This window comes from Parasteatoda tepidariorum, chromosome 10 (genome assembly GCF_982258835.1).
Source record: "Parasteatoda tepidariorum strain Cologne lab strain chromosome 10, Ptep-v5.0, whole genome shotgun sequence".
Taxonomy (NCBI): domain Eukaryota; kingdom Metazoa; phylum Arthropoda; class Arachnida; order Araneae; family Theridiidae; genus Parasteatoda; species Parasteatoda tepidariorum.
Genome location: NC_141764.1, coordinates 82,446,601 through 82,474,492, shown reverse-complemented (window position 1 = coordinate 82,474,492; position 27,892 = coordinate 82,446,601). Strand labels below are relative to the sequence as shown.

The 27,892-nt window shown below is 27.2% G+C and overlaps 1 protein-coding gene across 2 annotated transcripts; it reads left to right on the top strand.

The window, feature by feature from the left end:
- The first annotated feature begins 109 nt into the window (after positions 1 to 109).
- Positions 110 to 27,438, top strand: cindr (CIN85 and CD2AP related). Of its 2 annotated transcripts, none has more exons than XM_087153205.1 (13): positions 110 to 411; positions 3,859 to 3,921; positions 3,998 to 4,282; positions 7,461 to 7,585; positions 9,574 to 9,637; positions 10,534 to 10,721; positions 14,076 to 14,244; positions 15,981 to 16,241; positions 16,318 to 16,433; positions 18,021 to 18,122; positions 18,838 to 18,934; positions 21,756 to 22,162; positions 25,820 to 27,438. In XM_087153205.1, the coding sequence occupies exons 2-13, from the start codon at positions 3,888 to 3,890 to the stop codon at positions 25,967 to 25,969; spliced, it is 1,998 nt and encodes a 665-aa protein (XP_087009331.1). In that variant the 5' UTR covers positions 110 to 411; positions 3,859 to 3,887; the 3' UTR covers positions 25,970 to 27,438. The 2 variants fall into 2 exon arrangements, with proteins under 2 accessions (XP_087009331.1, XP_087009332.1); XM_087153206.1 differs by having other exon boundaries at positions 160 to 395.
- Positions 27,439 to 27,892: the final 454 nt, after the last annotated feature.

Sequence of the window (27,892 nt, the reverse complement as noted above, 5' to 3'; positions counted from 1 at the left end):
TAAAGTTTTATCTAAAAAATCTGATCAAACGTCTAATTTTTAATTTTTCATTTCAAGCTTAAATTGAAATCTGCTGTTACAAAGCCTTTTGTGACTCATAGTCATTCATGCGTTTATTTGAGTTTAAAATCTCTTAAGCTGCGTAACAAATTTATTATTGTTTTTGTTGTGGTTGGTTGGGTTGGTTTCGAGTTGTTTGAAAGTTAATACCCTTATTTCCTTTTACTTTAAAATAAATTTGAATCGTAAGTTTTGAATTAAGAATAAATAAATAAAAATGCAGTGGGTTTTTATGTTGTGTTCTACTGGATAAGATTTGTTCTGATATGAAAAGAAGAGTACTTTATCAGTTTATCTGTCAACATCATAGATAAATTTCATTTTAAGTGTTTTTTGTAAGTTTATCTGAAGGTAAACAAAAGAATAATTTAGTAACGCTTTTATGCTTGCTGTTTAATGAGTTTCTAAGTTATGTTGAAAAAGTATACACTGTATTTGTTTAATTTAATTTTCTACTGTGAATTTTAATACATCTCCACTTAGTGTTTGCTTTTTCGTTGACAATTTCATCCCTCTTTATTTTCTACTAGCATTAATGTTATGTAAGAAAATATTTTGACATCCGTACATGTTAGCACCAATTGTTATCATGAAGGCGCCAAAGGGTTTATATCCTTCCATACAATAATAAAAAATATTTGATACATATATATATATCTTTTGAATTATATTAATTCTATGTTACGATAAATTTGAATTTTCGCGGGAATCATAATTATACTCATACCCTGATATTCTATAAAAATCAAACTCATCATTTGTAAAAAAAAAAAAGAACATGACACATTTTATATCATGCAACATTCCAGATATGCTATTACTTCTTATTACACATAAATAAAATTTACTCTATTAAATTTTTATTCCAAACCCATAATAAATACCCCATATCGTTTTTGTACCCAGAAAGAAAATACATATTTGCTCTCCATAATCTTCATTAACTCTTAAAGAATATAAACTTGAGAGGTATAACCATTAATTATTTCGTCATTTGAAATAAATTTAAATATACCCTTTCCTTGGCCCCTTTTCCGGTCAAAATTATTTTTAACAAAATGTATGTTTATAATAATTTTAACCATACCTTTCTTATTACCAATAGCATATTTAACTTGTTATTAACATAAAAAATTTAATTTTAACATACTCTTCTATATATTTTTACAGGATATTAATTCAATACCTTTTTTTTCGTATAAAAAATATATTCTAACTAAACCAAATCAACAATTCACATCAAAATTATCAGATCAATGTTTACTATTCTCATCATTATTAATCCCATTCATTAATCATACAAACAATATTGTCCAAACATAAATTCAAATCTTAATTGAAATAAATAAAACAGGAGGTAACCAAAAAAACCATAACTACATTAATTCAAATTCAAATTGGAACAGCGCACAAGGCAGCTAAAACCAAATTCAAATCTTATAAACAAGTAATAATATAAATTTACTCAAAAAAATATATAATTAAAAGAAAATTAAATAAAGTTGTGTGTCTACAGAGCAGCACTTCATCAGGGGACACACTGTCTGTAAACACACAGGAGCCTTTCTGTTGTTAGTGGCAAAGCCAAAACTAACAGTGCCCCGAGGCCCCTAATGAAAATTCAAGCATAAAGAATAATAATAATAATTACCACATTAAATAAATATCTACCATAATAACATTCATGAAAAACTTTGTAATAAAATCACCTTTACTGAAACAAATATACAAAACATTTAAAAGACATCAAATAAACCGCCCCCAAAGCACATCTTATTACACATAAATAAAATTTACTCTATTAAATTTTTATTCCAAACCCATAATAAATACCCCATATCGTTTTTGTACCCAGAAAGAAAATACATATTTGCTCTCCATAATCTTCATTAACTCTTTAAGAATATAAACTTGAGAGGTATAACCATTAATTATTTCGTCATTTGAAATAAATTTAAATATACCCTTTCCTTGGCCCCTTTTCCGGTCAAAATTATTTTTAACAAAATGTATGTTTATAATAATTTTAACCATACCTTTCTTATTACCAATAGCATATTTAACTTGTTATTAACATAAAAAATTTAATTTTAACATACTCTTCTATATATTTTTACAGGATATTAATTCAATACCTTTTTTTTCGTATAAAAAATATATTCTAACTAAACCAAATCAACAATTCACATCAAAATTATCAGATCAATGTTTACTATTCTCATCATTATTAATCCCATTCATTAATCATACAAACAATATTGTATTTAATTGCCCAATTCCTTATCTTACATTAAACATATCATGCGCACTTTAAACTGAAATGAACTTTAAACTAACTACACCTTTTTTAATTTCTACCCTGAAGGAAATGTGAGTGTGTAATTCTTTTTCATTTATGTATAAGATAAAAGTTACCTCATTTAATTATGCTTTCAGTCCTCATTCTTGGCAAAGAGTCTTTCTCTGTATATTCCTTACAATAGGGGGTAGCCATGGCTTCGTACTGTCTCCGATAATAGTAGCTTCCAGTACCATCTTTTCAGCACCCATCAATGAGGTCTTAAGCATTCACCAATTCGTTCAGGCAACGCTCTTTAGCAAATCTCTCTATACTGGTCACCCCTCATCCTAGTAGGCATCCTTCTATCCTGGATCCTTCCCTCCTAGCAGTCCTTCTACCGTGCTAGTGATATTTATATCCTGTTGAGCTATGCCATTGTGACACCCGTTCCTTGTGGAACAGTTTTATTTGCGGTTTGATGACGAGGGCTTATCATTTATGCATATTTATTTTAGATTCTGGGTTATTGGGCTCAATATTTGCAGATATTTAAATAAACTTAAAAAAAGTTTTTATTTCTGGAGCCCCATTGCTCCCTTCTCCTTCATCTACACTATCAGCATCATGTCCATAATGGATCTCATTTCTCATGAGAGAGTCCTTCTCTTCTAACTCTTTCCTTCCCCACGAATAGGGGATATTCGTTCACCTATTGACCCTCAGGTCAGAGGTCATTCAGATGCGTGGGAGTGGAATCACAGTCCTGACATGCATGTTCTTTTAATGAATTCTACATATCGTATCACATATAATTTTCAAAGCTTTTGATTTGCTATTATTATTAATAAGGCACTAAATTCATAATAAGGCAATACTGTCAAAAATGTAAATTTAATTTTGGTTGTTAAAAATGTCTAAAACTTATGCCTGTTATTTAATAGAAATATCATGATGCCCAATAATAGTCAGTCTATCTTTAGCTAAGATAAATGAATCCAAAAGTAACTTAGGATCCCAAGATAAAACTAAGTAACCCTGAAATTGAAATAAATCATTTTTGAAATAAAAAATTAAAATTTTTCTGGGAAAGATCTTTTTTTAGTTTTGTTTATTGAAAGTACATTAATTTTCAAGTCATTAGATTTAAAATATCTTAGTGAATGAAGGTGTGACAATTTTTTCAAAGTGGAAGAAGACTTCAAGTGCTACAAATAGTTGATAGCTTACTTTATAGCTGAACCTCTGTTTTGAAAATTCCATGAATGCAAATACTAAGATGCAACAAATAGTTTAATTGAGTTTTGGAGTTTTTTTAAAGAAAAAATGAAGAAAAGACATATTTGTTTCCTCATACACCAAACAGAGCAACTTTAAAGCTATTTTACTAATATTTACAAAAATGTCACTAAGACTTGAGAGACTTGAAAACTATTTTCTAAAGTGTCATTAGGAGCCTTCATTCACTCAGCTTTTCGAAACATCTGTATAATCTATAAAATTTTTTATTACTGTTACAGATTATTTGAATATGAGGCACAGATAACCAATGGCTAATATAGAAAATAAGGATAATAAAAAAGGTATTATTTTTCTTATTAGTATTTGTGACTCTTATTTTAGTGTCGCAAATTTACATATGTTTTTATAACTTTGCAGAAAACAAGAAGCGATTTGTTAAGGCTCTTTACAGCTATGTACCCGTTAACAATGATGAATTGGCGCTAAAAGTTCACGACATTTTGGAAGTTGTCGAGGAAACAGAAGAGGGATGGTGGAAGGGAATTTCGGATGGAAATGTTGGAATGTTTCCATCAAATTTTGTCATTGAGCTTGATGGTCATCCTGAAGAATTCAATAACAAATTAATGAATGAATTAAGTCCTACAAAAAATTCAAGTAAAGGTAAAAACTTAGGAGAACAAGAACCAATGATTCGTCAAGGTAAGTAATTCAAATGTTGCATAGGCTCTAATAATTTTAAATATTGCATAGACGTTGTTGGTGCGGGGATGGTGGTTTTATCTCCCTCACAGTAATTAGAAATTTCCTTAATTAATTAAGTCCCTTTTACCCTTATCTGATGGAAGATATTTCCCGTCAGGTGTTCCAAGTAGACTGTTAGACCAGGGTTGGCAAGTTTTTGACACATAACGGTTTTTACCGTCATGTCAAGAACCCCACTGTCAAAAGCCCATAGTTTTGGTAAAATAATTTTGAGTATTTGGTAAAATAATTTTGAATCTTCTCAAATTTTGGACTCATTCATACTAAACTTAGAAATCGACTGGGCAATGAAAAATGCGCAAAATTAGACACTTGCTATCGTATGCTTCGGCACAGTGACCCCGACTACTGAACATGTAATTTTGTTTGTAATTAAGTTTTGTTTATAGTGCTTTTTCAACTGAGTAAAAGTTTTTAACTTGACAAAATAGCAGTAATTCTTGACTTAGAGTAGTTACAGATTCTTAACTGTAAGTAGTTACAAGTTTTTTTTAGCTTATTTCTATATTTAAGTAATGCCAAATTTTAAACTGTTTTTAGTTCTTGAATTTATTAATAGTTCCAAGCTTTTTTGTAAGTTTGTTTATTTCTAACAATTAAGAAGTGCAAAATTTTGAATCCTTTGCAAATCAAGCTATTATGATAAAAGTAAGTATTACTATTTTCAATAAGTATGTTACAATATTTCTGTATGAATGTATATCCTTCTATAAGAATACATGTATATAGTTGCAAAATCAATAGCAATCATTTACAACATTCATTTATAAAAGCAATTATGTGAAAATAATATATTATCCGCTATATGCCATAAATTAAAGAAAACAGTAGGTTTTTGACAGTTTTTACCGGTAAAAACACGGTTTTTACTACTGTCATGGTAAAAACCCAACCCTGTGTTAGACCAATAGAAAATGACAAGTTTGGCTAATTAGATTTGCTCATTACAATCTTTTGAATTTCCCTCCTTCTACTTGGATGGTTGGCAGCACTTCTATAACTGTCATGGGGGCATAGCTTTGAAGAAATCATATGTTTTTGAAGATTTATACTTCATTTTGTTAGGGGAATAATTAAAATTGAGCTAAGAGAAAGTGAGCGTCATAATATAAAATTGATGTCGTTTTGAATCATAATTTGCATGATTTTAAAAGTTTATCATATGAAAACAATAAAAACAATCTTATCTTTGGTTAGGGATATATATGTTCTAGTAGTCTTTTTTCCATGGATCATTAGTCACTCAAAAAGTCATGGGACATCAAAGTCTCGGGGCCTATAGGAAGAAATGAGTATAGATTTTTAAAACGAAACAACAACTCATTTGTAATATTATCAATGGTGAAAATAGAAAAAAAGTGCTGCTAAAAGAAAAACTTTCTCTAAAAAAAAATTAGATAACAGTCTTGAGATTAATAAAAAAGATTTAATAATTCATCATTGCTTCTAATTTACCTAAGTTATGAGATATATGAAAATAGTTATTTTGGTGATAGACCTAGCTTAAATAATTTGTTTAGATTTTAGCTATTCTATATATTTTTTTAGCTATTCTATAGGATTTTAGCTACTCTATAATGCTTTTTGCCCCCATAGCAGAATTGCAGCGACACGCAACATTGTCGCAGCACGTTACAGAGCTTTTCTTTTGATAAGTAAAAAATATTAGTTTTCTTTTCTACAGAAATTTACAAGTAATATTTGAACCATGCATTTAGATAACCACTTTTTGACGCTCTTAATTTACGCGAATAGTATCATAAATCAATTTTCGGGAGTTATTGATATTGATTCTCACGTGGTTTTTAAATATCTCGATATATTTCAAACAATATGGAAAATTCGAATCGAGCATTTGAGTATTTACTTTTTATGGCAATGATTCTATCTAATTTTTGGCAGCTATAGATTTTTTCTATAGTTTTTAAATCTGATATTTCTTATACGATATTGCAATTATTTATTACGTATTTGAGTAACCCCTTTTTGAGGAGTCCAATTCGTGTGATTTCGTTGTCATTCTTCTTTTTTTTTTTTTCGATAACGGATTACTTGATTTTTATTATTATTTTTATTGTGATGATTATTTACAAAATGCAAAGAAAGAAATAATTTGTGCATTACCCCCAAAAAACAAAACCCAACAAAATGCGAGAATATCACCCATAATATTAGAATAAAAATTTATTACATGCTATAAAAATTATAGATTTTTTTTGTAAACACAGCGCTTTTGTTATTTTAAACTAGTAACATGTATGTTTGTTATTATTTAAAGTATCTTGCAGAAAGATCTTAGTGTTAGACAGTTTTGTCGCACAGAGCTCAAAAAAATACTACCACAAGGCTTTTTGCTAAACAATTGTATAGGTCATTTTTATTTTCGATTTTGTTCAGTTTCTTCTATTTTGACCAGTTTTTTCCTGGTTTCTTCCAGTATCCTGGAAGAAACAGGTCTCTACTGGACAAAATTTTAACCCCACATAAAACTTAATTTTTTTAAAAAAAGCATTTAAGCTCTTATATTTTTTTTAAAGTAAGTCCTGGTGTTGTTAAAACTTAGTCAAATTTTAAGTAATTTTCACTAGTTTAAAGAATTTTGAAAAGGTGAAATTTGGGTGTTACAAACATATTACATTGTGTAATACTTAGAACAAGTATAAATTTCTAAAACTTTCTACAAATTGGAAAGAGTGTAAATGACAGCAAGACTTGTTTCACAAAAATTAACAGAACTACTTGAATTTTTTTTTAAACAGAGTTATAATTTTTGTAAGCCTGCTAGTTAGACAATTGTAAATGGTTAAATCGTGCTTTTAATTTCCTGTAGTGTGATACCATGCATATTAGCATATAAATATTGCAGGTTACCCAACATAAATTAGTGTAGGTTCTCATATTACTTAAGGTCTTACCTTATTTTTCTAGTAACTTATGCTTTAGATTCTCTGAAATAAAAGATTGTATACTTTTTCTAATACTAATCTAGTAATTAAATAATAGTCTTGTAACAGAGTAATGGGTATTAATTAACAGGTTTTAATGATTGAGGTATCTGCTTAAAAAGTAATTGCTGAAAATGCCTTTTTTATGTAAATATTTTAATTGTTTACAGGTAATAATTTATTAAAAATTAATAAAGAAAATGCTGTGCAGCAATCTATATTGAGTTCTGGTAGTGGAAATGAAGCTGATGTCTCATCCTCATCACTATCTTCCCATGAGATACCTGAAAAGAAGGTAATTTTTTTTTGAATTATTTAATTTTGTGATAATTTATTTTATGTGTTTTTAAATAAACAGAACTTAAATAAAGAAACTCTTTAACTAAGCTATGTTTTATGAAATATCTATATACATACATATATATAAACTAAAATTAGAGTTTTTTTTTTATTCAAGTATGTACTTTAAAAAGTGATCATCAAAATTATTATGTATGGATAATTGTAAAAAGCTAAGCACAGGTGGCAATAAGAATTAATATTCATCACAAGACTTCTGGGTTACAACTTCTGATTTATTTTTACACTTAAGTTTGAAAAGCATGCTTTACAATATAAATATACATTTTAACATTAGTTTAATCTGTTAGTTGAAAACAAATTTGGACAACTCCACGACTTTGTACAACTTCAAGCTTTATTTATGTTGTAATATTAATTTTCTTAAAGTTATGTAAGAATTTATAAATTATAAGACCTTTACCATTAAGAATTTATAAATGACTGAAAACTAATATGAATAATAAAATTTTGTATAAATTTAAACACAAATCTCTATAGAACTTCCTTAAATATGAAGCATGTTCTCCAATCATTTTGTAAATCTAACACAAGCGGATGGGTATATCAGAAGTTTTTTATACTTCCTCCTCTTTTGAAAACTTGTTATTATTTACATTCAGTCATCTATTCATAATTTTGTTGAAACTAATTATGTCTATTACACTTAAAAAAATTTATGTAATATAGGTATAGTTAACTCTTTAATAAAAGATTTCAGTTTTTTTTATGAATCATAATGAAGCTTATAACTTTTATTTTCTTATTATTAATTACAGTGAAGGCAAAATCAGTGATTTTTATTTATAAACATAACTAGCATTAGGAATATTTTATTACTGAACTGATGTTAAAAGTGTTAATCAAATAAGTTTCCCTGTCAATAAATTTTTTTTATTAATGGTAACAATAATATCAGAAAAAAATGCATATCAATTCATTAATTATTATTTTTGTTGTACAAATAATACTTGTGTCGGTAGATCACAAATTTGTATTTTGTATATGATAATGTAAAGATTTTATAATCAGGGCTTAACCCAGGTTTTCAATCCTAATACCTATTTTTGTGAGAAAAAAAATTATTTTTGTGAAAAAAAATTTTTTTTTTGTGAAAATTTAGTATTATTAAAGAAAAAAAAAAAAAAAAACTACATATGTATACAAAAAGTACAAAACTATAAAAAGCATACACATATTGCGCAAGGAATTGCTTATAAGACAGCTTGAAGATTAATTTCATTTATTAATTCAATGTAAATTATACAGCCAGCCAGCATAGAAATTATGGAATTTACTATACAGATTAATATTAAGGTTAAAAATTAGATTTATATAAAGTTTAAAATTTTTTTTAAACTTACTAATAAAATTTATTGAACTTATTATGATAAGAAATTATTATTTTGATATTGTGCTAACTTTTACTTTTGAATTAATGGTTGAAAAAATAATAGAAATACAGAATACATAGATAAAATTATAATAACCGGTAATAATAATCGCTCGGAAAACTGTTCAGCACTTTAATTTCTTCGAACTTTTTATTTTTATTTTCGTGAAGATGCGTTTTTTTTTTCAAAGTTTGTTGAAATACTGTATTTTTTTTTAATTTGTGAAGGTACCGATTTTTTAAATTTTTTTTTGTGAAGGTACTGAAAAACGGTACCAAAATCGACCTGGATGAAGCCTTGATAATATGGCCTTTGTTTCATTGGAGCTAACTTACAAGTAGAAAAGGAAAACTTTGAATTCATCTAAGTTCTTAATTCTTCGTAACTCTCATTTAATGCTATTTTCTTATTGGTATTATGTATGATTTTTAATTAACAAATTATTTTAGGTTGTTTTTTTCAAAAATACTACTGTAAATTATGTTAACTTGTTATTATTTTAGCATTTTAATATTTGAAATAAAATTTTTTATTTATTTTTTCATGAAAGATTATAACTCCTAACAAGAAGCCACTTGCTGATTCTTCTGCACCCCGTCTACCACCCAAACCAGGTACCTTAAAAAAAAATAATAATTGCATTTTATATTTTTGAGAGAACCTAAATCTTTTATCTTTTATATTTGTTACTATGTTAAAATTATATTTTTTATGAATAGGTACAGTTACAATTTTTTAAATTTATTTAGAAATTAGTTTAGGATTTGTTGAGTTTCTATTATTTGATTGAATCACTATTTTACTCTGTGGAGAGATTCGCATCAACTATGTCAACCTTCATCTATGAAAAGGTACCCAAACATAGAGTCGAGTTAATATGTCTTATATACTAGTGAATTGGAATTGTATTTTTGTAGTGGTAGATACGCTACAGTACTCCCCCATCAGAATTTCATCTATGATAGAATTCGATGAACGGGATACCACTAGTTGATTCATTGCTGTTTAGTGAGAAGTCGGGAGAGCTGTATTGAGATCACTGTACTTTTGAGTACTGATCGTCAGAGCTATATTAAGTTGTTGGTCATGATCGCTTCTGTATTGCCATTAGCAGTCGAGTATATACAGGCTGACGTGTGTGATAGAGAGTGAGTAGCAACAGCGCAAGGACAGGGGTAATGTCACAATCACAAAACGAAAGTCAATTGTTTAATGTGAACCATCCATCTTATTAGGTGTGTTAAAATCAAAGGGGGAGTTTCTGTCAAGGTAGGCGTGTTCACATCACGCCCGGGTCACCAATGTGGGGAGAGTCGCATCGACAATGTCAACCTTCGTCTATGAAAAGGTACCCCAAAATAGAAACAAGTTAATATGTCTTGAATTGGAACTGTATTTTTGTAGTGGTAGATACACTACATATTCATTGTGTTGATTCAGTATTGATGACAATTTTGTAAACCTATATTAACACAAACAATTTACCAATAATGATAATTTTGTTTTCTAGTGCGAGAGCAAGCTCGTGCTCTATTTCCATATGAAGCCCAAAATGAGGATGAACTCTCTTTGAGAGAAGGTGATATTATCATTGTGATATCAAAAGAAGTTGAAGATAAAGGATGGTGGAAAGGAGAATTGAACAACAAAATTGGAGTTTTTCCAGATAACTTTGTTAAACTTATAAAAACAGAAGAAGTAAGTTTTGTCAATTTGCATATTATTCTAATAGTCTTTCTAAAGTAATACAGTCTAACTCACTTATAACAAGCCGTGGCTTAACAAGAACCCAGATTTAATGAAGAAATATTGGAGGATAACTTGCTTTTAATGAGCAAACTCTGGTTTTAGCGAGTGTTATTTTTGGGATTTATAAAATTTATACTTAATTATACCTCTGTAGTAGAGGTAATCCTTCCTTACAAAAATTACTTTTTGATGGGTTTTGGGTAGACAAATTTCTTTTTAATATTGACAATGTTTTTCGGGGTTTCATCCAAAGAACATAACAAAGAAACAATTAGACACTTGAAAAGCAAATGAACTAATTTTTGTTATAGAGAAATAAAAAATAAATAAAGTAAGTACTAAATTTCTGATTTAGTAAGTGTCATGGGTGCAAGTCTTCCGTCCCCAGGACGGATTTCCGTCTTTCGAAAGTGTCCGCGGACGGAAGTAAGACGGAAACAAGACTGACTCGAAGACGGAAATAGGAAAAAATTTTTTCTGTCCTTAAAAATATTTTTTAGGCCTACGTTATTGGTCTACTTTCTTTGTTGTTATTTTACAGGGATGAAATACTTCCGCGGAAATCCGCTTTTTTCTCCCAATTTTTAAAATTTCCGACCATGTTCCAAAAACTAAAATTTTTCGAGAGTTCTATTAAAGACCCCAAGCCGCCCGAACGATAGTTGGATTACCGTTTGGCTGATTTTTCCGAATTTTAAATGTTAGGAACTGCGCCGGAATCGCTAAAATCGCGATTTTTAATCAGACGATTTTAATATCAATCATCGATTTTCGTATTTAACTGATTTAAAAGTTACCTGCTGCGATTTTTTTTTTACGCTACTTAAAACTCGTACTAGCAATTCCTATTCACTCAATTTAAATATCCAATATCGCGATTTGTGTTTAAGCGTTTTTAAAACCCAATATCGCGATTTGTATTCTCGCGAGTTTAAAATCCAACGTCACAATTCGTATTCACGCATTTTTGAATCCAATATTTCGATTCATTATCACGCAGTTGTATCGTTTTTCGTATTTGTACGCTATTTAAAAATTACTCATTGCGATTCGTTTTGACCTGATCTAAAAATTATGCATCGTTATTTTTAATTACGCGATTTAAAAATTCAATATCACAATTTGTATTTAAGCGGTTTTAAAACCCAATATCGCTATTTGTATTCTCGCGAGTTTAAAATACAACGTCGTGATTCGTATTTACTCATTTTTAAATCCAATATTTCGATTCATTATCACGCAGTTGTAATATCAGATATCGTTTTTCGTATTTGTACGCTATTTAAAAATTACTCATTGCGATTCGTATTCACGTGATCTAAAAATTCTGCATCGTGATTCTTAATTACGCGATTTAAAAATTCAATACCGCAATTTGTACTTTCGTGTTTTTAAAATCCAACAGCGCGATTCATATTCACGTGATTTTAAAATCCAAAATCGCGATTCTTATTCGCGCAATTATAAAATTCAATATCGCGATTCATGTTCACGCGATTTTAAAATCCAACCTCAGAATTCATATTCAAGTGATTTTATAATCCAAAATCGCGATTCATATTCACGCGATTTTATAATCCAATATCGTGATTTGTATTTTCGTGTTTTTAAAATCCAACAGCTTGATTCATGTTTACACGATTTTAAAATCAGACCGCACGATTCATATTCACGCGATTTTAAAATCCAAAATCGCGATTCATATTCACACGAATTTAAAATCCAATATCGCGATTCATATTCACGCGATTTTAAAATCCAATATCGCGACTCATATTCACGCGATTTTAAAATCCAAAATCGTGATTCTTCAAAGAAGTAGAAGTAAGTTTTTTCTTGAATTAGTTACTGTAAAGATGTAGTATATTTTTCATTAGTAAGCAATTTAACAGTTGTGCCTTCCTATAATTGCTTAATTTTTTTTGATATGGTAGTCAAAATTTTAAAATTCTATTTCGGAAAAATTTGAAGTTAACTGTCTAAATGCTTCTGCCACTTTAAATATTAAATAAGAATCTCCCAGCATAGTTAAAAGTTGCTTTTATAATTCTCAGTATTATATAGAGCACCCCCTCCCCCCCGTCCTCCCAGTGACCTGCTTTGTAAAAGTTCAGCTTTTTTTATTTTTGTCCACTTTCATGCCTGTATTTTATCAAAAGACAGATGAATAAATATTTTTTGTACAGTATTTAAACTTGATGTATTATGGTAAAGCTTTCTTAGATAGTTTGCATATGTCAAGGGGGTATTGTGTATGTTAGGTATTTCAGTCAAAAAATTTTCAGTCTTGGCCTTTTTTCCAACTTGCACCCATGGTAAGTGTTTAGACCAGAGGTCTATTGTACGCAAACCTTAAATCATGATCAGCAAGAAAGCCCTATAGCTGAAAAAAAATTCAGCAAATACCTTACAGGAACATCTTGCAGTTCCTTGGCCTTAATACAATGTTGCCCTAAATGTTCAAATCTTGAGCAGAATAGACCTCACAATCACAAAGTAAATGTCGTGATGTCTGTTCTTCAAGGTGACAATCTCTGCAATGAGGATTAGTTTCAATACCCATTGCATATAGGTGTCAATAGTGTTCATGAAGTTGTATGATTTTTTTCATCATCCCGTCTTTTACAAGCACTCTTTTGTAATGAGCAAATTTCATGGTCTCTTCGTCCTAGTTATAAATGAATTTGACCGTAGTTTTTTATTCATTTTTATTGTGTGATAGGTTTATGTGCTGTTTTATTATGACTGTAAGAAAATACAGCATCCATATTATTACAAGGAATGTTGTGTTGGCATCAGAACAACTTAATCTTGTTCATGTAAATAAGTCTTCCTTTAAAATACGTTCTGCATTGTTGCACTAAAACCGATAGGCATATTTTCTTATAATTTATTTTGATGTTTTTTATTGCTTTATGATTTATTATAAGCATGAATTTGATACAAAGAAAAATAATTTATTTTGATTTATTTATTTAAATTTGTATAGGCAAGGCATTTACATCCAAGTTACACTATTTTGTTGGGATTTATTATGAATAATATTAAAGATAAGGATAAGTTATTTATAATTTAGTGTAATTTAGTGCATTAATAAATGATGTAGATTTTCCTTATTTTTGGTCTTCAACTAAAATATAAATAAATTAAGGTTATATATATAATTTCTTCAGCTATGTCTGATATTGTTAATTTTATAAATAATTACTATGGTTGAAAATAATTTATTATAATCTTAAATAATAAAATTTTTTGATTTTGTTAATTTTATCTGTGCTTACCTATTTTCTATTTCATATGTAGCAGAAGAAACCCGAGAGGCCCGATAAGCCATCTACTGTAATAGCTTCAAAAATAAATTTAAAAAGTGTAACACCTGAGAAAAGCAGTTCTGAATTCTCTCCTAAGGTTGACAAAAAAGTAACCAAAACACCTCCTGCTAAGCCTCCTCCTCCTGAATTGCACAAAAAAGGTATAATAACTTTCGATTTTAGTAATTTATAAAATATAGTGTTTATGTTAATCTAACTTCTTATAATATTTCTCCTCAATTGACAAAATTGACGAAATTGAATTTATTTTTATTTATTATATTTTTTTTTAATTTTAATCCCATCAATCATTTTGAATTTTATTAAATATGCAAATATTTGTTTTATGTTCAGGTATAAATAAAATAAATAAAAATTGTTGCAAATCAAAAGTAACACATAGTTTTTAATGCAAGTTCAAAAAGAATGTAATTTTTATATCCTATTCAGTTTTAAAAATGTATATAGTCCTCTCTTAATGTTCCATTCTAATGTTAATGAAGAAAAAATTTACAACCTCTTCAGCATTTTTTTTTCTCAGAAAATTTCTGTGAAATGTTCGTGTTAATACTTTTTGTTTAATACTGCAAATTATATTTTTTAAATAAATTTTTTAAAAAATAAATTTTATGGTTTTAATGCTTTTATGCTTTTGGGTGGATAGGATTTTTTGAAGGACTTTTTGTGAAAGTTTTGATTTTACAAATAATAAAAAATTTACTCAAAATTTTGAAAATTTGTTAAAATATGGACCTGATTTTTTAAAAAATTACGAAAAAAAGAGGTTTGTTAAAAATTTTTATAAAAGAGCCATATTTGTGAAAAATTTCATAATTTTGTGAGTAAAGGAAAATAAGGTTTTATTTTTTTTGAGAAAAGAAAAACAGAAAACATGTTTTTCAAGGTGTTTTTGTTTCAAAATTATGAATTATAGACATTATTATTAGAGTATTTTGAAGGAACCGTTTCCATAATAAAAATTTTGTTTATGTTCTACTCTAATGATTATTTATTTTCCATAGAGATTTTTTATGAAGGGCTTGTTAACAGACTCAAATATCATCTAAAATGATCCCCTGTTATGCATTACAAAAAGGTTTTTAATCAGTGGTGAAGCATCTGTAATATTGTATTTTGTGGTAAATAAAAAACAGTTTTGCTGAATTATTTAGTTGTACCACTTTATCGTGATCTTTGAGACATACTGGAGACATACTTCAATCAAAATTTCCCTTAAAAAGATTTTTTTAAAAGCAAACAATTTTGATCCTAAGACATTGACATACCATAGTGATCATTTCACACATTTTTTCTTGTTCCTTTAATGATTTTTTTCACATCTGGTGTAGTTTGCAATGCTGTTTGATTTAATTATCAGCATACAGTTTTGTTTGTATGTGTGTGTATTTTTTTTCTCTAGTTTGCTGTAAACTCTACCTTCAATCCAATTTATATATATATATATATATATATACTCATTTTTGAACCACATAGGGTTGCTTATACATTTCCAACTAACTCTCTTCTTTTATATCAATAAAGTTCTAACAGTTTAATTACAAAGAGGGCGACATCTATTGGCCTTTGTTGGTTTTCTCACACATAGGTTGTTTGGTTTGTCATATATATATATATATATATATATATATATATAAACATACGTAACTAGACATTATTTGAAACTCTGCTGTTTCAACACTATTAACATGTATCATTATTTTCACCATGACACTGAATGCAGAAATATATTATTGCAGTAAATGTGTTATAATGGAAAGTAATAGTAAAAATATGTGTTATTTTTTCTTGAAAAAGTAGCTTGGTGTGTTTAAAGAGCTGTGCATTAATTAATTACTTTTATCTGGGATCATTATGCTGTTTTTTTTTTAATATTTAGATTCAGAACGGCCTCTTCCTCCTTGCCCCAGCAAAAAACCACAACCCCCTCATCCAGTGAAAAAGCCTGTCAGAGTGTCCATTGCTTCAAAAACATCAGGATTCACTAATGCCCCTGCAACAGTTGCTAGTGTAAAAAGTCCTATTTCAGAAGCTAGCCCACCTTTACCAACATATCCTCCACCATCATCGGAAAAAGTAGAAGAAAAGAAACCGAGCGATAGCACAACTGATATAAAAGATAAGACAACTGATATTAAAGGTAATTAATATTTAATTAGAAGTATATATTTAATAATAATTTTCATACTAAGTCATATAAATTTTTCTCTTTGTAGCTCAACCTGACTTTGATGTGATTGAAACAAGCAGTAAAAAGCTTGTTCATTTGACGGCAAGTCGGGCCAAAGCACCTAATAGAAGACCTCCTTCATTTATCTTTCTTAAAGAAAATGTATGTATTTCATTAAAATTAATATTCTTAAAGTAAATTTTTTTTTTGGAAAAAAGTGTATTTTTGTTTATTAGTTTTCAGATTCTTTCTTAGATCCAAATTTTCTGCTTTTTAATTATTCTAGACTTTTTTTGGTTATATTTTTTAAAATTTTTAAAAGTAACCAAAGTGGCAATTTTTTTTCCATCTACTTTTCAAGATCTTAATCTTCAAATCTTAATTAGTAAATTTTTAAATCCTTGTTAGAGGATCATTCACTAATTAAATTTTGTGAAGTTCCAAGTTTTTGACAATCTAGGTTTCTATAATATGTTTATCCAATTCTTTCATATTTGTATTAATCTTTTTATGCTGTAGTATAATCTTATTTAATTAAAGATATTTCACATTCTAATATTCAAATGTTGCATTTTCTGAGCTGTTGCTCTGTTAGTGATATGATATATCAATACTTCTGTTAAAAGTTTAAAACTCTTGAAGAGCATTTAGTTGGATATTTTGCAATTTAATATCATTAGTTAGTGAATTTGCTGTACTTTAATTTTTTTGCCACTTGTTTCTTCTCCTTATTTTTCTTTGCTATTTCATGCCAGATATTTGTACAAAACTTATTTCTCCATTAACACAATTATAAAGAAAATTGATTTGTTTATCAATGAAATTGCCAGTTTCTATCCTAAATTTGGTTTTAGTTTATCAGTGACGAAAAAGAATGACATATTTTGGTTCCTTTTAGTTACTTTTAGTTTAGTTACTTTAGTGGTTAAAAAAACTACATTATTTTTGTTGTTAACTACAACTACTTTATTATTAAAGAAATGCTACTAAATTATCAAATATTTTTGATTTTGTTAAGTCTTTGAAATTTTAGTTAACTTATTTGAAAAGAAACAAAGCTAAGTAATATATGCATCAGGAATTTGTTACAAACAGATTCTAAAAATTAGTTATGTTTGAACCTTGTTCCTAGACTTAGCTAGTGTAAAAAGTAGTTGCAGATAATCACAACAAACTCAAGTATTTTTTTTTATTGTATAACTTACTGCTCTACTTTTTTTTTAAAAATCGAAGTGCATTACACTACAAAAAAGTAGCGACTACAGTAGTTTTGTTACTTGTAGAGCATTAGTTCCGATCACTGCTTTTAAGTATGTGACGGATATTTTTTAAAACAATTTGGGCTTTTTACTATTTTTTTTGTTACATAACTCATATTTTATGAAATAAGTTAAAAACTCTAACTTGTTATGAAGCTAAAATTTGTTTATAAAATCAGTTAAGACAATTTTTAATTGTATTGTTTTGTTTAAAAATGAAGCAATCTGAACAAAGAAAAATTAAAAAAAAAAAACTGTTATAAAATCAAAGTCACTTAAATTTGTTTAAACAGAATATATTTAAAAAAAAAAAAACTTACTTGTAATTTTTTTTTTATATAAAATATTTTAGATTGTGATAGCACCATAGTCCATGTTTGAGTATAATTTTATACGTTTATTCTAGAAAATAAGCATGTTATTCAATTACATTTAGTAAAATATATTTTGTCTTGAAAATGATTAAATTTTCCCTCATCTTTTATTCTAGGAAAAGGATGCTAGTGCAAGCGTTACGGACTCTAGAAGACGTAGTGAGCCATTACTTGCAGAAATGGAATCCATGATTTCGTCAAATGCTGAAACAGTCATTGTAAGTCAAAGAAATATCTCTTATTTTTAATATTAGAATCTTTTTTTGCCAATAAATGTTTATTTTTGTTTAAAATATTTTTAATACAATCTCAAATGATCTAATTATATATTGTTACCTAGGTAGCAATCTTAATTTTCAGGATTTAAAAATATTTTATCTATAGTGGTTTTTATTTTTCAGTTAAATAAGAATGTTTTTATTATTAAAGCTATTGTACAGTAAAGTTGTTATTTTATTGTTATAATCAATGTTATAATTCAATTTTCACTATCGTGTAAATCGAACAAAAATTTTATGTACTATAGAAACTTGAGTACGGAAGCTGTATTTAAAAATATTATTAAATTTTTGTATTTTAAAGCTGTATTTTAAAATAGTATTATATTATATTAGTATTATATTTTTTGGAAAATTAAACTGGAAAGAAAATATATAAGCTTGATATGAAAAGATAAGGAAGTTTTCAAGCATTTTATTTTAGAATAAAATAACATTTTATGAACGAATCGGAAGTCTTTTCCAATTTTGCTTGTATAGTTCAAAACCTGGTATATTTTACCTAAAAAATAACTTTTGAATATAAAGCAGAAAAATGTATTATATATAGTTTAAATAGCATATATTAATTTTTAAATAAGTAACAGTTATGTTAGAAATAGCTTGAAAAATTTGAATTACATTAAATAATATTTTCATTAATAATTGTTTTCAGACAAGTGCAATTTCCTCTTTGGAGAAGAAACCAAAAGTTCCTCCTCCAAGACCCTTTTTACCGCCCTCAGTAAAAACGAGCAGCACAATCAAAAACAGTATGTTTTAATTTATTTTATGTTGCATCATTTATTGTATTTTTAAAATCTTTCCACAATTTATTTGCATTTTTTTTATAAAAATGTTTTTCTCTACCTGGCTCTGAAAAATGTAACAGTAAAAACTTTCAAATTTTAAAATCTTATTGCACTTATTGTGCACCTAGGTTTATATTTTTTCATAGGTCTTAAACTTTTTCCCTCCCCCAAAATCTTGTCATATTAAACCTTAAGCCAAAAATTGTTTTGCTTGTTTTTTCCCTGTGCATTTTTGTCAGCATAGTGTTATCACCTAATTTTATCAAAGAAGGTATGTTATGTTTGTTGACTTTTAAAATTTGATTTCTAAGGAACTATTGGACTGATTTTGCTCAAAATTTGTATTTTGCCATGTAAAACTACATCCTTTAAAATGATGTAATAAAATTCGTTCCTTACAATTCAAAATTTTTTAGATTATTATTTGATAAAATAATAAAAAATCAATAAATATTTACTAAAAATTATATTTTGCATGGAATTCTCTTTGGATGATTTAATTTTATAATTATGTGCAAAATTTTTTTCATTTCGCTTAAAAAGTTCTGGAGATATAGCGAAATACACACAAAGTAAAATTAATATTAAGGGGTCCCAGATATCCAAATCTGTAAAAAAAAAAAAAAAAAAGGATATGCTTATTCAGAGAAGGAACGTTTTTGTGTCTGATTTCGTAATTTGAAATATGGTCTGAACTAATTAATTATCATATTTGTTGTCAATTCCTCAAACCTTTAAGATTTAGTCCTTCAACGTGAAGATCAAATCATTAGATCAAAAATTATTCAGGGTAGTCTGTTTTTTATTTTGCACACTGTACATGATTCTTGTTAATTAACTTATTGTCAATTCAAGTGATTTCAGCGCTAAAAATTACATTTCTTGTTTTGTATCAGATTTTTTTAGGTGTATTTTTAAAAATATCAAGCCAAAATACAAGTATTGTGAAGTGTTCGTTGTTTAGAAATATCTGCTGACCCTAATTTATCTAATGTTATTGATATCTTTTTTACATTGTCAAAGTTGCAAATGTTACAAGTAATATTGAAAATTACCTCGGCATTGCCTACAATGTCTGGGCCTTGTATATCTTACCTAAGCATTGTGTGCCTTGCCTGAGCATTGTATACAATTACAATGTCTTTTTAGACAAAGTGAGAAGCATAAGAATTGCAGAGAAATAAACTCTGAAAAAACTGAAACTAAAATAATCTTTCTTCGCTTTTCTTTTTAAAAAAAATATTTACAAGTTGACAACCAAAAAAAAAATTTTTTTTTTCTTTATTCAATAAATTAATTTTTAATGAGATACAAATTTTACTTTAAACTGCTTATTAAGTTATCAGTAATAATATTCAATTAAGAAAACTATTAGTGTAAGAAATACCAAGCACCTTGTTAATTATAATTTCTAATACTCAAAAGATGGCGCTCTGCGCAGTAATGTAAAATCATTAGTTTCTAATCAGTTTCCTCCATGACACTGTAACATCATCATCATCCTTCTTGTTATTAAATATATTTTATGTTAAAAGGCGTTTGTTATGATTGAAAACCCCGAGATCAGAGATCATATCACCGTATTTAATATTGATTTATTTCAAACAGAGTAAGTGAGATCCAAACTTTAACAGATCCTACTAATTGGAAGTACATAAAGGGAAACGATAATCCAGCTGATATCATATCAAGAGGATGCAGTGCTAATGATTTGCTCTCAAGTGCAATTATTTTTAATGGACCAACATGGTTGACATTAAGCGAAGAAAAATGGCCGAAAAACGAAGAAAATTTTAGAAGAGCAGATGTAGATGAAGAAAAGAGATCGAAATTTATTGCAGTTAATTATGCAAGTGAAAATAATGTTCACGATTCAATTATCGATATCAACAAATTAAGTTTATCTTAAGATATTACTTGAACTTTTTTGATTTAAAGAAAATATGCATACATATATATTTTCTTGTTTAAATGCATGTTTGTTTAAAATTGAAATATTTTGCATGTGAAAGAATTTGTGTTGTGAAAATTGCTTGAATTATTATTCATGATATAATAATTTAATTTCATCAATTGATATTTACTTAAATTTCAATAATTTCATTTATAAGGTAATAATTTGTTAAAGGTTTGAACTAATGCTCATGAAACATATTATTTTAAGAATTCAATTAATATTATTGCATTATAATCTTTATATAATTAAGAAGGGCTCATATTGTAAAAAAGGTAAGATTATATTGGGCGCCAATATTAAATACGGTGATATGATCTCTGATCTCGGGGTTTTCAATCATAACAAACGCCTTTTAACATAAAATATATTTAATAACAAGAAGGATGATGATGATGTTACAGTGTCATGGAGGAAACTGATTAGAAACTAATGATTTTACATTACTGCGCAGAGCGCCATCTTTTGAGTATTAGAAATTATAATTAACACACCTTTTACCTTTAAGAAAATCATAGTCTGGAATTCTGAATGAGCGTTTATCTGTCAACAGTCCTTTTCCTTAAAAAAAAAAAAAAAAATCATTGTAGAGAATGATAAGCCAATTGAATACCTGACATTACCCCTCTCATTCATTGTTGATTAATTATTATGTTTTTTTCTTTTTAATTTTTAATAGCACATGGTGATTTCTAAAAATTGATGCCTTTCTATGTGAGAAATGTAAAATCAATTAATTTTTTTTCTTTGTCAATTTTGATTTTGGACATTGTATAGAATACCAGATTTCTTATTTTGCTGGTAACATACCAATGTATCTTTTTTTAGGTACAATTCCTAATGTAAAAGGGAGTTCTTTATTTGAGGAAAATTCCAAAAAATCTTTGGATGTGGAAAAGAAAGATCACTTATCCGATGCTATTCCCTCTGCTGTTGCACCAACTTTAAAGAATGAGATCATCCCACAAAAAAGTGTTGAGTCATCTTTTGTTTCTCTTATAAAACCAGTGAAATCAGATATAGAATCACATTCCAATAAACTCTTATCTGATGCAATCCCCCCTGTTGTTGCACCAGCTACGAAGAATGAAGTACCACAAAAAAGTATTGAGTCATCTTTTGTTTCATATACAAAACCAGTGAAATCAGATGTAGAACCACATTCCCGCACTGAAAACGGCATACAAAATAATACATTTGTAACTCAGAAAGAGTTCAATGAATTATTAAAACAGGTAAATTGCTTTTTAGCATTGATAAAGTGTGGGCATGGTACAATCCCCAGTATAATCTATAGTTTTTACCATCCTGTCAAAAACTCTTCTGTCCGTAGAAATGGCAGAAAAAAATAAAAAATGGGCAATAATGGACAATTACAGTCAAATTTTTTTTTAATTTTAATGCATTCAGAATCCCTCAAAACTCCCAGAAAACATTTTATTACTTTTCTAAGAAGACTATTTATTTAGTTATTTTCAATCAAAAAACGGTTACTTTCGTTTTCGCCTGAAACGGGGAGTCACGTGATTATGCACGAACTGACGTCACACGTGTCCATCTGCCGTTCACTTACAATAGCTGTGCTGTGAAAACCAATACGTTCTAGCTTTCGTTTGAATTTTCTAATTAAATCCAACTATTTTAGATGGTCTAAAGCTATCTGTTTATAAAATTGCACCGTAATATCGTTTAATAAAAATGTGGATTTGATATAACGTATTTTTATAATGTTAAATTTCAATGGTACCCACTAAAACATTGTTAATACTTGACGAAATTTTCTAGCTCGGAATATTTAAGATTTTTTAGTTCAATAAAAAAAGTGCATGGTATTGCTTATAAATGATGCTTTATAAATACAAAATAACTTCGTTTTTTCATTTTTTAACTATGATCTTAATTTTAATGTATACTCCAAGTTCATTTGGAAGATTTATTTTCATCTTAAGTGAAAGAAATGTTGGATCAATTTCTTATGTAGAATAAATAGTGTTAGATATTAAAATGTAGGACAGCTTAAGTTATTGATAATTTTTATCTATTTATTCTAGCGTGAATTCAAAGCATGTAATTGCCTTCATAGCAGTAGCCTCTTAAAAAACTTGTGATCCCAGCAAAACTTTATATCTATATATATATATATATATATATATATATATATATATATATATATATATATATATATATATATATATATATATATATATATATATATATATATATATATATATATATATTCCTGCAGATTTTATTAACTTTACTTTAATTGCCTTAATCTATGTTATAAGAGCATTTGAAATCAAGCATATGCATTTATTTAGTTCTTTATGGCAGAAATAGGAATAAAATTTTTTAAATGCATATAAAAATAATTTTTCGCCATAGCAAAGTTCCTATTTACTTAAAGAATAAAAATATTGAGAAAAAATATCAACATTACTGTTTATTTTTTTTTAATTATTTAATAAATAATGAAGAATGTGCATTAGAATTTCTTTCCATTTTGTGTAAGTTAATTTTTTATTTTTGTTCTCTAGCTTTAGTGAAACAAAACCTTCCAGCTTAATGATATTCGCTTAAATTTTGTGGATAAATAAGTTAACTAGGTGCGGATAAAAGAGAAATTAAGTGAAATTTTAAGTATAACTAGATTATGGTGATGATGATGGTCAGATATATTTCAATGGACTAGATTCTTGAAAGTGTTGATACGTTTTCGGCTATACCGTATGCATAACCTGAGATTTTCTTAAAACTATTTTAATAAATTCTTTTAATTAAAAATGTATAATGTATTAATTTTACCTTTTTAGAATTCTTCATTGCAAGCACTGACAAATAGCTTGCAAGAATAAGGAGAGAGATTAACAATAACCATACTTTATTAATACTATATTGCAGAAAAAGGAATTAAAATTTATAAATTTAAAAATAAAAATAATTTCGAACTGTAACGGAATTCCTATTTAAACTAAGAATAATAAATATAAGCGTTAATGTGTATTCAAATATTTAATACATAGTGAAACAAAAAAAAAAGATGACATAAACTGCATTAGTAAATATTTACTTAAAAAGAAAATCCTTCAACTCTAGTAATAAATAAATAAATTAAAGAAGCAACATTAAATTACATTATTTGAATTTTTGATCATTAACACATAGATTGTAACGATGATGGACTGATATTTTCAATGGACTAGATTTATGAAAATACTGATTTATTTTAATGCAATAACGAATTATAAAATCATCCATCCTATATCAAAATGTATAAAATTTCTATGCAATCTGCGACTTACTTTAATTAAGTAATTAGGTTGTAATGAAGCATTATTTTAATTTAAAAGTAAGTGGAATAAAATAGTATTTTCTATGAACTTTAACACCACTGATTTCAGCCGAAAAGAAATGTTGATTCGCTGTAAAGAGCTACATAATCATTTCTTCAGATATTTTAATGATAAATAACAACGTTTGAAGTTTTAAAATCTTTCTTTCATTTTGCACACATTCTCAGAACCGTAAATTTAATTCACAAAATTTTTACTGATAATTTACAAAGGATGTTCATACGATATACGTGATATCAAAACTAAAAGAGCATTGAAATAGCCTTAGCGGATGGAGACGGCACGTTTCCCTTCGGCACATTTGACGTCATAACCAATCAGGGATCGTTTTTGATTGCATCACTTACGGAGGCCTTTTGGGGCAATTTAAATGGTTAATAACTAAATAAATTAACATTTGCCGAAAAAAACAATCAGATTTTCGGTTTCAGGAGAGAATTTCCAATAAGTTAGGTATGAAAATAAAAAAATTTATGATATGCTGTAATTGTCCATTGTACAAAACTAACACATTTTTAATTAAATTATTAATGAATGCAGAATGTATATCTGAAAGGTATGTAATATAACACAATTGGATTAACAATGATTTACAGCTTTTAAAATTTATGTAATGAAACACAATTGAATGAGAAATTAGATTTTTATATTTCTGTTTTTAAACTTAATGTCTAACAAAAACAGATGTCATGCCATAAAGTCATTATATAATGTGTGTACAAAAACAACACAAAAATCAACTGATAACTGTTAAAAAATAATAAAGTTTTAATTTTCAAACTATTGATAATCAACTGTACTTGTTTTATGTATCCAATAATGTGTGCTTATTATTGTAAAGGGCATTTATTCAATGTTAGAGGTAAAATTTGATTACTAGTGCTAAGTTCTTGTTCGAAAAAAATGTGTACCAAGAATTGTAAAAACTTTGCATACTTTTGAATTTTATTAAAAAAAAGTTTGTAATTCTGAAATAAGCTTTTATGACTCATTATAATGTAAACAAGTACATGTAACTTAAAGTTAAAAAAAGAAAAGTTTAAGAAAGATATTCCAAAAAGGGAGAAGCATTTCAACAATAAGAATGGGAAAGTGAAAATGTGATTGATAAATTTACTGTTGCACATATAATTGGGAATAAGATTTATTATAACTGTTGTAATGAGAAGGTAGTGGTAGTCGTAATTAAAATTAAATTCTCAATTCAATAACTATACGATTAGGCTGTAATTGTTTCTTTTTAATTTTTAGTTTAGTATAATTTTAATGTTATATTACAATATTATTCATTGGGGTGGATCCTAGAATAGCCCACCCCGTGGTGATTTTTTGAAATCTTTCCTCGGTGAATTTTTGATAATAAGTTAAATAGTTTTTTTAATAATAAAAAAGCAACTTTGATCCAAGTAATAATCTCCAACTTGGCGAGATTTCAAAAAGTTGCCAAACGTTAGGCTATTCTAGGATTTTAGCCATTCATTGTTATTTTTATATTGATTCATTTTATTAGTTTTCCTGAGAATTCTATTCTTTTTATAGGTAAAAGAACTGACAGACATGTTAGAAGCATACAAAAGTAATTCCAATAAGGCCATCAGTGACTTAAAAGTAGAATTAGAAGAAGAGAGAAAAATGAGGCGCAATATCGAGATAGAGCTTCAGACATTTAAAGATAGCCAAAAAACCTAGCATAAAGTATATTAATGAATAAGATTTATTTTGTCATCGCCAATTCAGTCTCCAATTATAGTGATAAAATATTTTAGTATTATTTTTGCATAAGAAGAAACCCTATTTCTACACCTTGTGAATAATTGTGTAAGAACTGATTATTTGTTGTTTTAAATATATCGATTGAATTTAAGATTTGCTTTTGTTAGCCTTTGATTATACTATTGCTATTTAAAACCTACATAAGTCTTATATTTGACTTTTTTTTGATAATTTTTTTCTGATTTTGTTTTAATTTTTAATGTTAGAATTCTATTATAGGATACTATAGATTTTTTTTTATAATTTTACGAAAGAGGTCGTTCCTTTATGCTTTTTCTTTTGTTAAATTTTTTGGAGCCTGTCTTAATATTTCAAAGCTATAATGTGTTAATAAATTTAGATAATTTTGTTTTGATTTTGAAGCTTTCCTGGGATAGGATTATAATTACATTTGTATTGCATTTATATTAGTTTAATTGTTTTTTTTTTATGATTTTAAGAATGAAAAGAGGCTTGCTTTTATTTTTGTAACTATGTTTTCTTAAATCTTTTATGATTTATTTAAAATTTATATTAAAAGGTTTTTGTAGAGACTTTTGTAGTGATTTTTAAGGATTTATTCTATACTAGGATTAGAAAACATGCTTATCTTTTTGCTTTTATTTTGAAACCATACTTCTTTTTAAACCTTTATGAATTATGCATTTATATTTAAAAAGCTCTGTGTTAATACAGTAAATTTATGATGATAATTGCTAATAAATTTTAAAAAGGTATCCATAATATTGTTACTGAAGTAAAACATGTAAATCTTAATTGAAATATGTTAAAAAATGTTGTTGATATTGTAGTCGTAAGACCAATTTTGATATTTACATAAATATCTTATAGTTTTTATTATTATTTATGTTTCATGTTTCCAACTGTTAATTCCAATGACAATCTAAGTTTATAATATTTAATGTTTATTTTATTTTTTTGTTAAGTTAAGTAAACTCAACTTTTTTCATGTTTTTCATCATGTATGTTACAATATTTGTATTTTTTTTGTGCCAATCTATGGTCAGAAATTTCTGTTAACTTTTAGGAGCAAATGCTGTTTTATGGAGTTTTGGGTGCTATTGGTCAAAAAACAACAGAAAAAATATGCCATTTGCCAATTTCTATTGATTAGAAAATGGCAGAATTCATTTTGTAACAAAATTTAATGAATCTGTTTATTTAAACACTTTCATCATTGTTTATATAATTGAAATAAATTCTATTTCTAAATTTATGATTAACAGCGTCTTATCAGTAAAATATATTTGTGTGTGATTATCACTGGGATCAATTAGATCCACAACCTCCCTAATTTATAAGGTTCCAAAATTTTAATAGAATTTACATCATCTGAAAAATGTTCTATGAAAATAATAAGATTAAACCACTAAATTATGTGAAAATTAAAATTAGTCTAAGGAAAGAAAAAGAGGAGTCTGCAAGGTCACATTGCTCTATAACAGGTTATGTAATATTTGTCATTTTTGACACTAAACCAATAATTTATAATTTCTTATAATTTTTACATTCCATAGAAATTGTGATATTTTTACTTTTTGCTATTCAATAATTTTTTCATTGATGTTTTTGATAGGTTAACTTGGTATTTCTGTACCTTTAGCTGGTAACATTTAATGTAAAGCACTGATTTTTTTTTAAGTGAAGCAAATATTTCTGTATAAAACCATTATTTCTTCATAATTACGTGTTAAATGCTAAATAAATTATTTTAATCATAGAAATGCAACCTTATATATATTTAAAGTTTACATAAACATATAATGAATATGCTTTAATATATCTCTTTATTGAACTTATGTTAAATTTTATTCTTATTTAATGAGCTAATATGAATAT

Coding starts and splice junctions, on each gene's coding strand:
- cindr (XM_087153205.1), top strand. CDS start 3,888: ATGGCTAATATAGAAAATAAGGATAATAAAAAAG. Junction 18,935..21,755: donor GAGCAGCACAATCAAAAACA/GTATGTTTTAAT, acceptor ATCTTTTTTTAG/GTACAATTCCTAATGTAAAA. Junction 22,163..25,819: donor TCAATGAATTATTAAAACAG/GTAAATTGCTTT, acceptor TTCTTTTTATAG/GTAAAAGAACTGACAGACAT.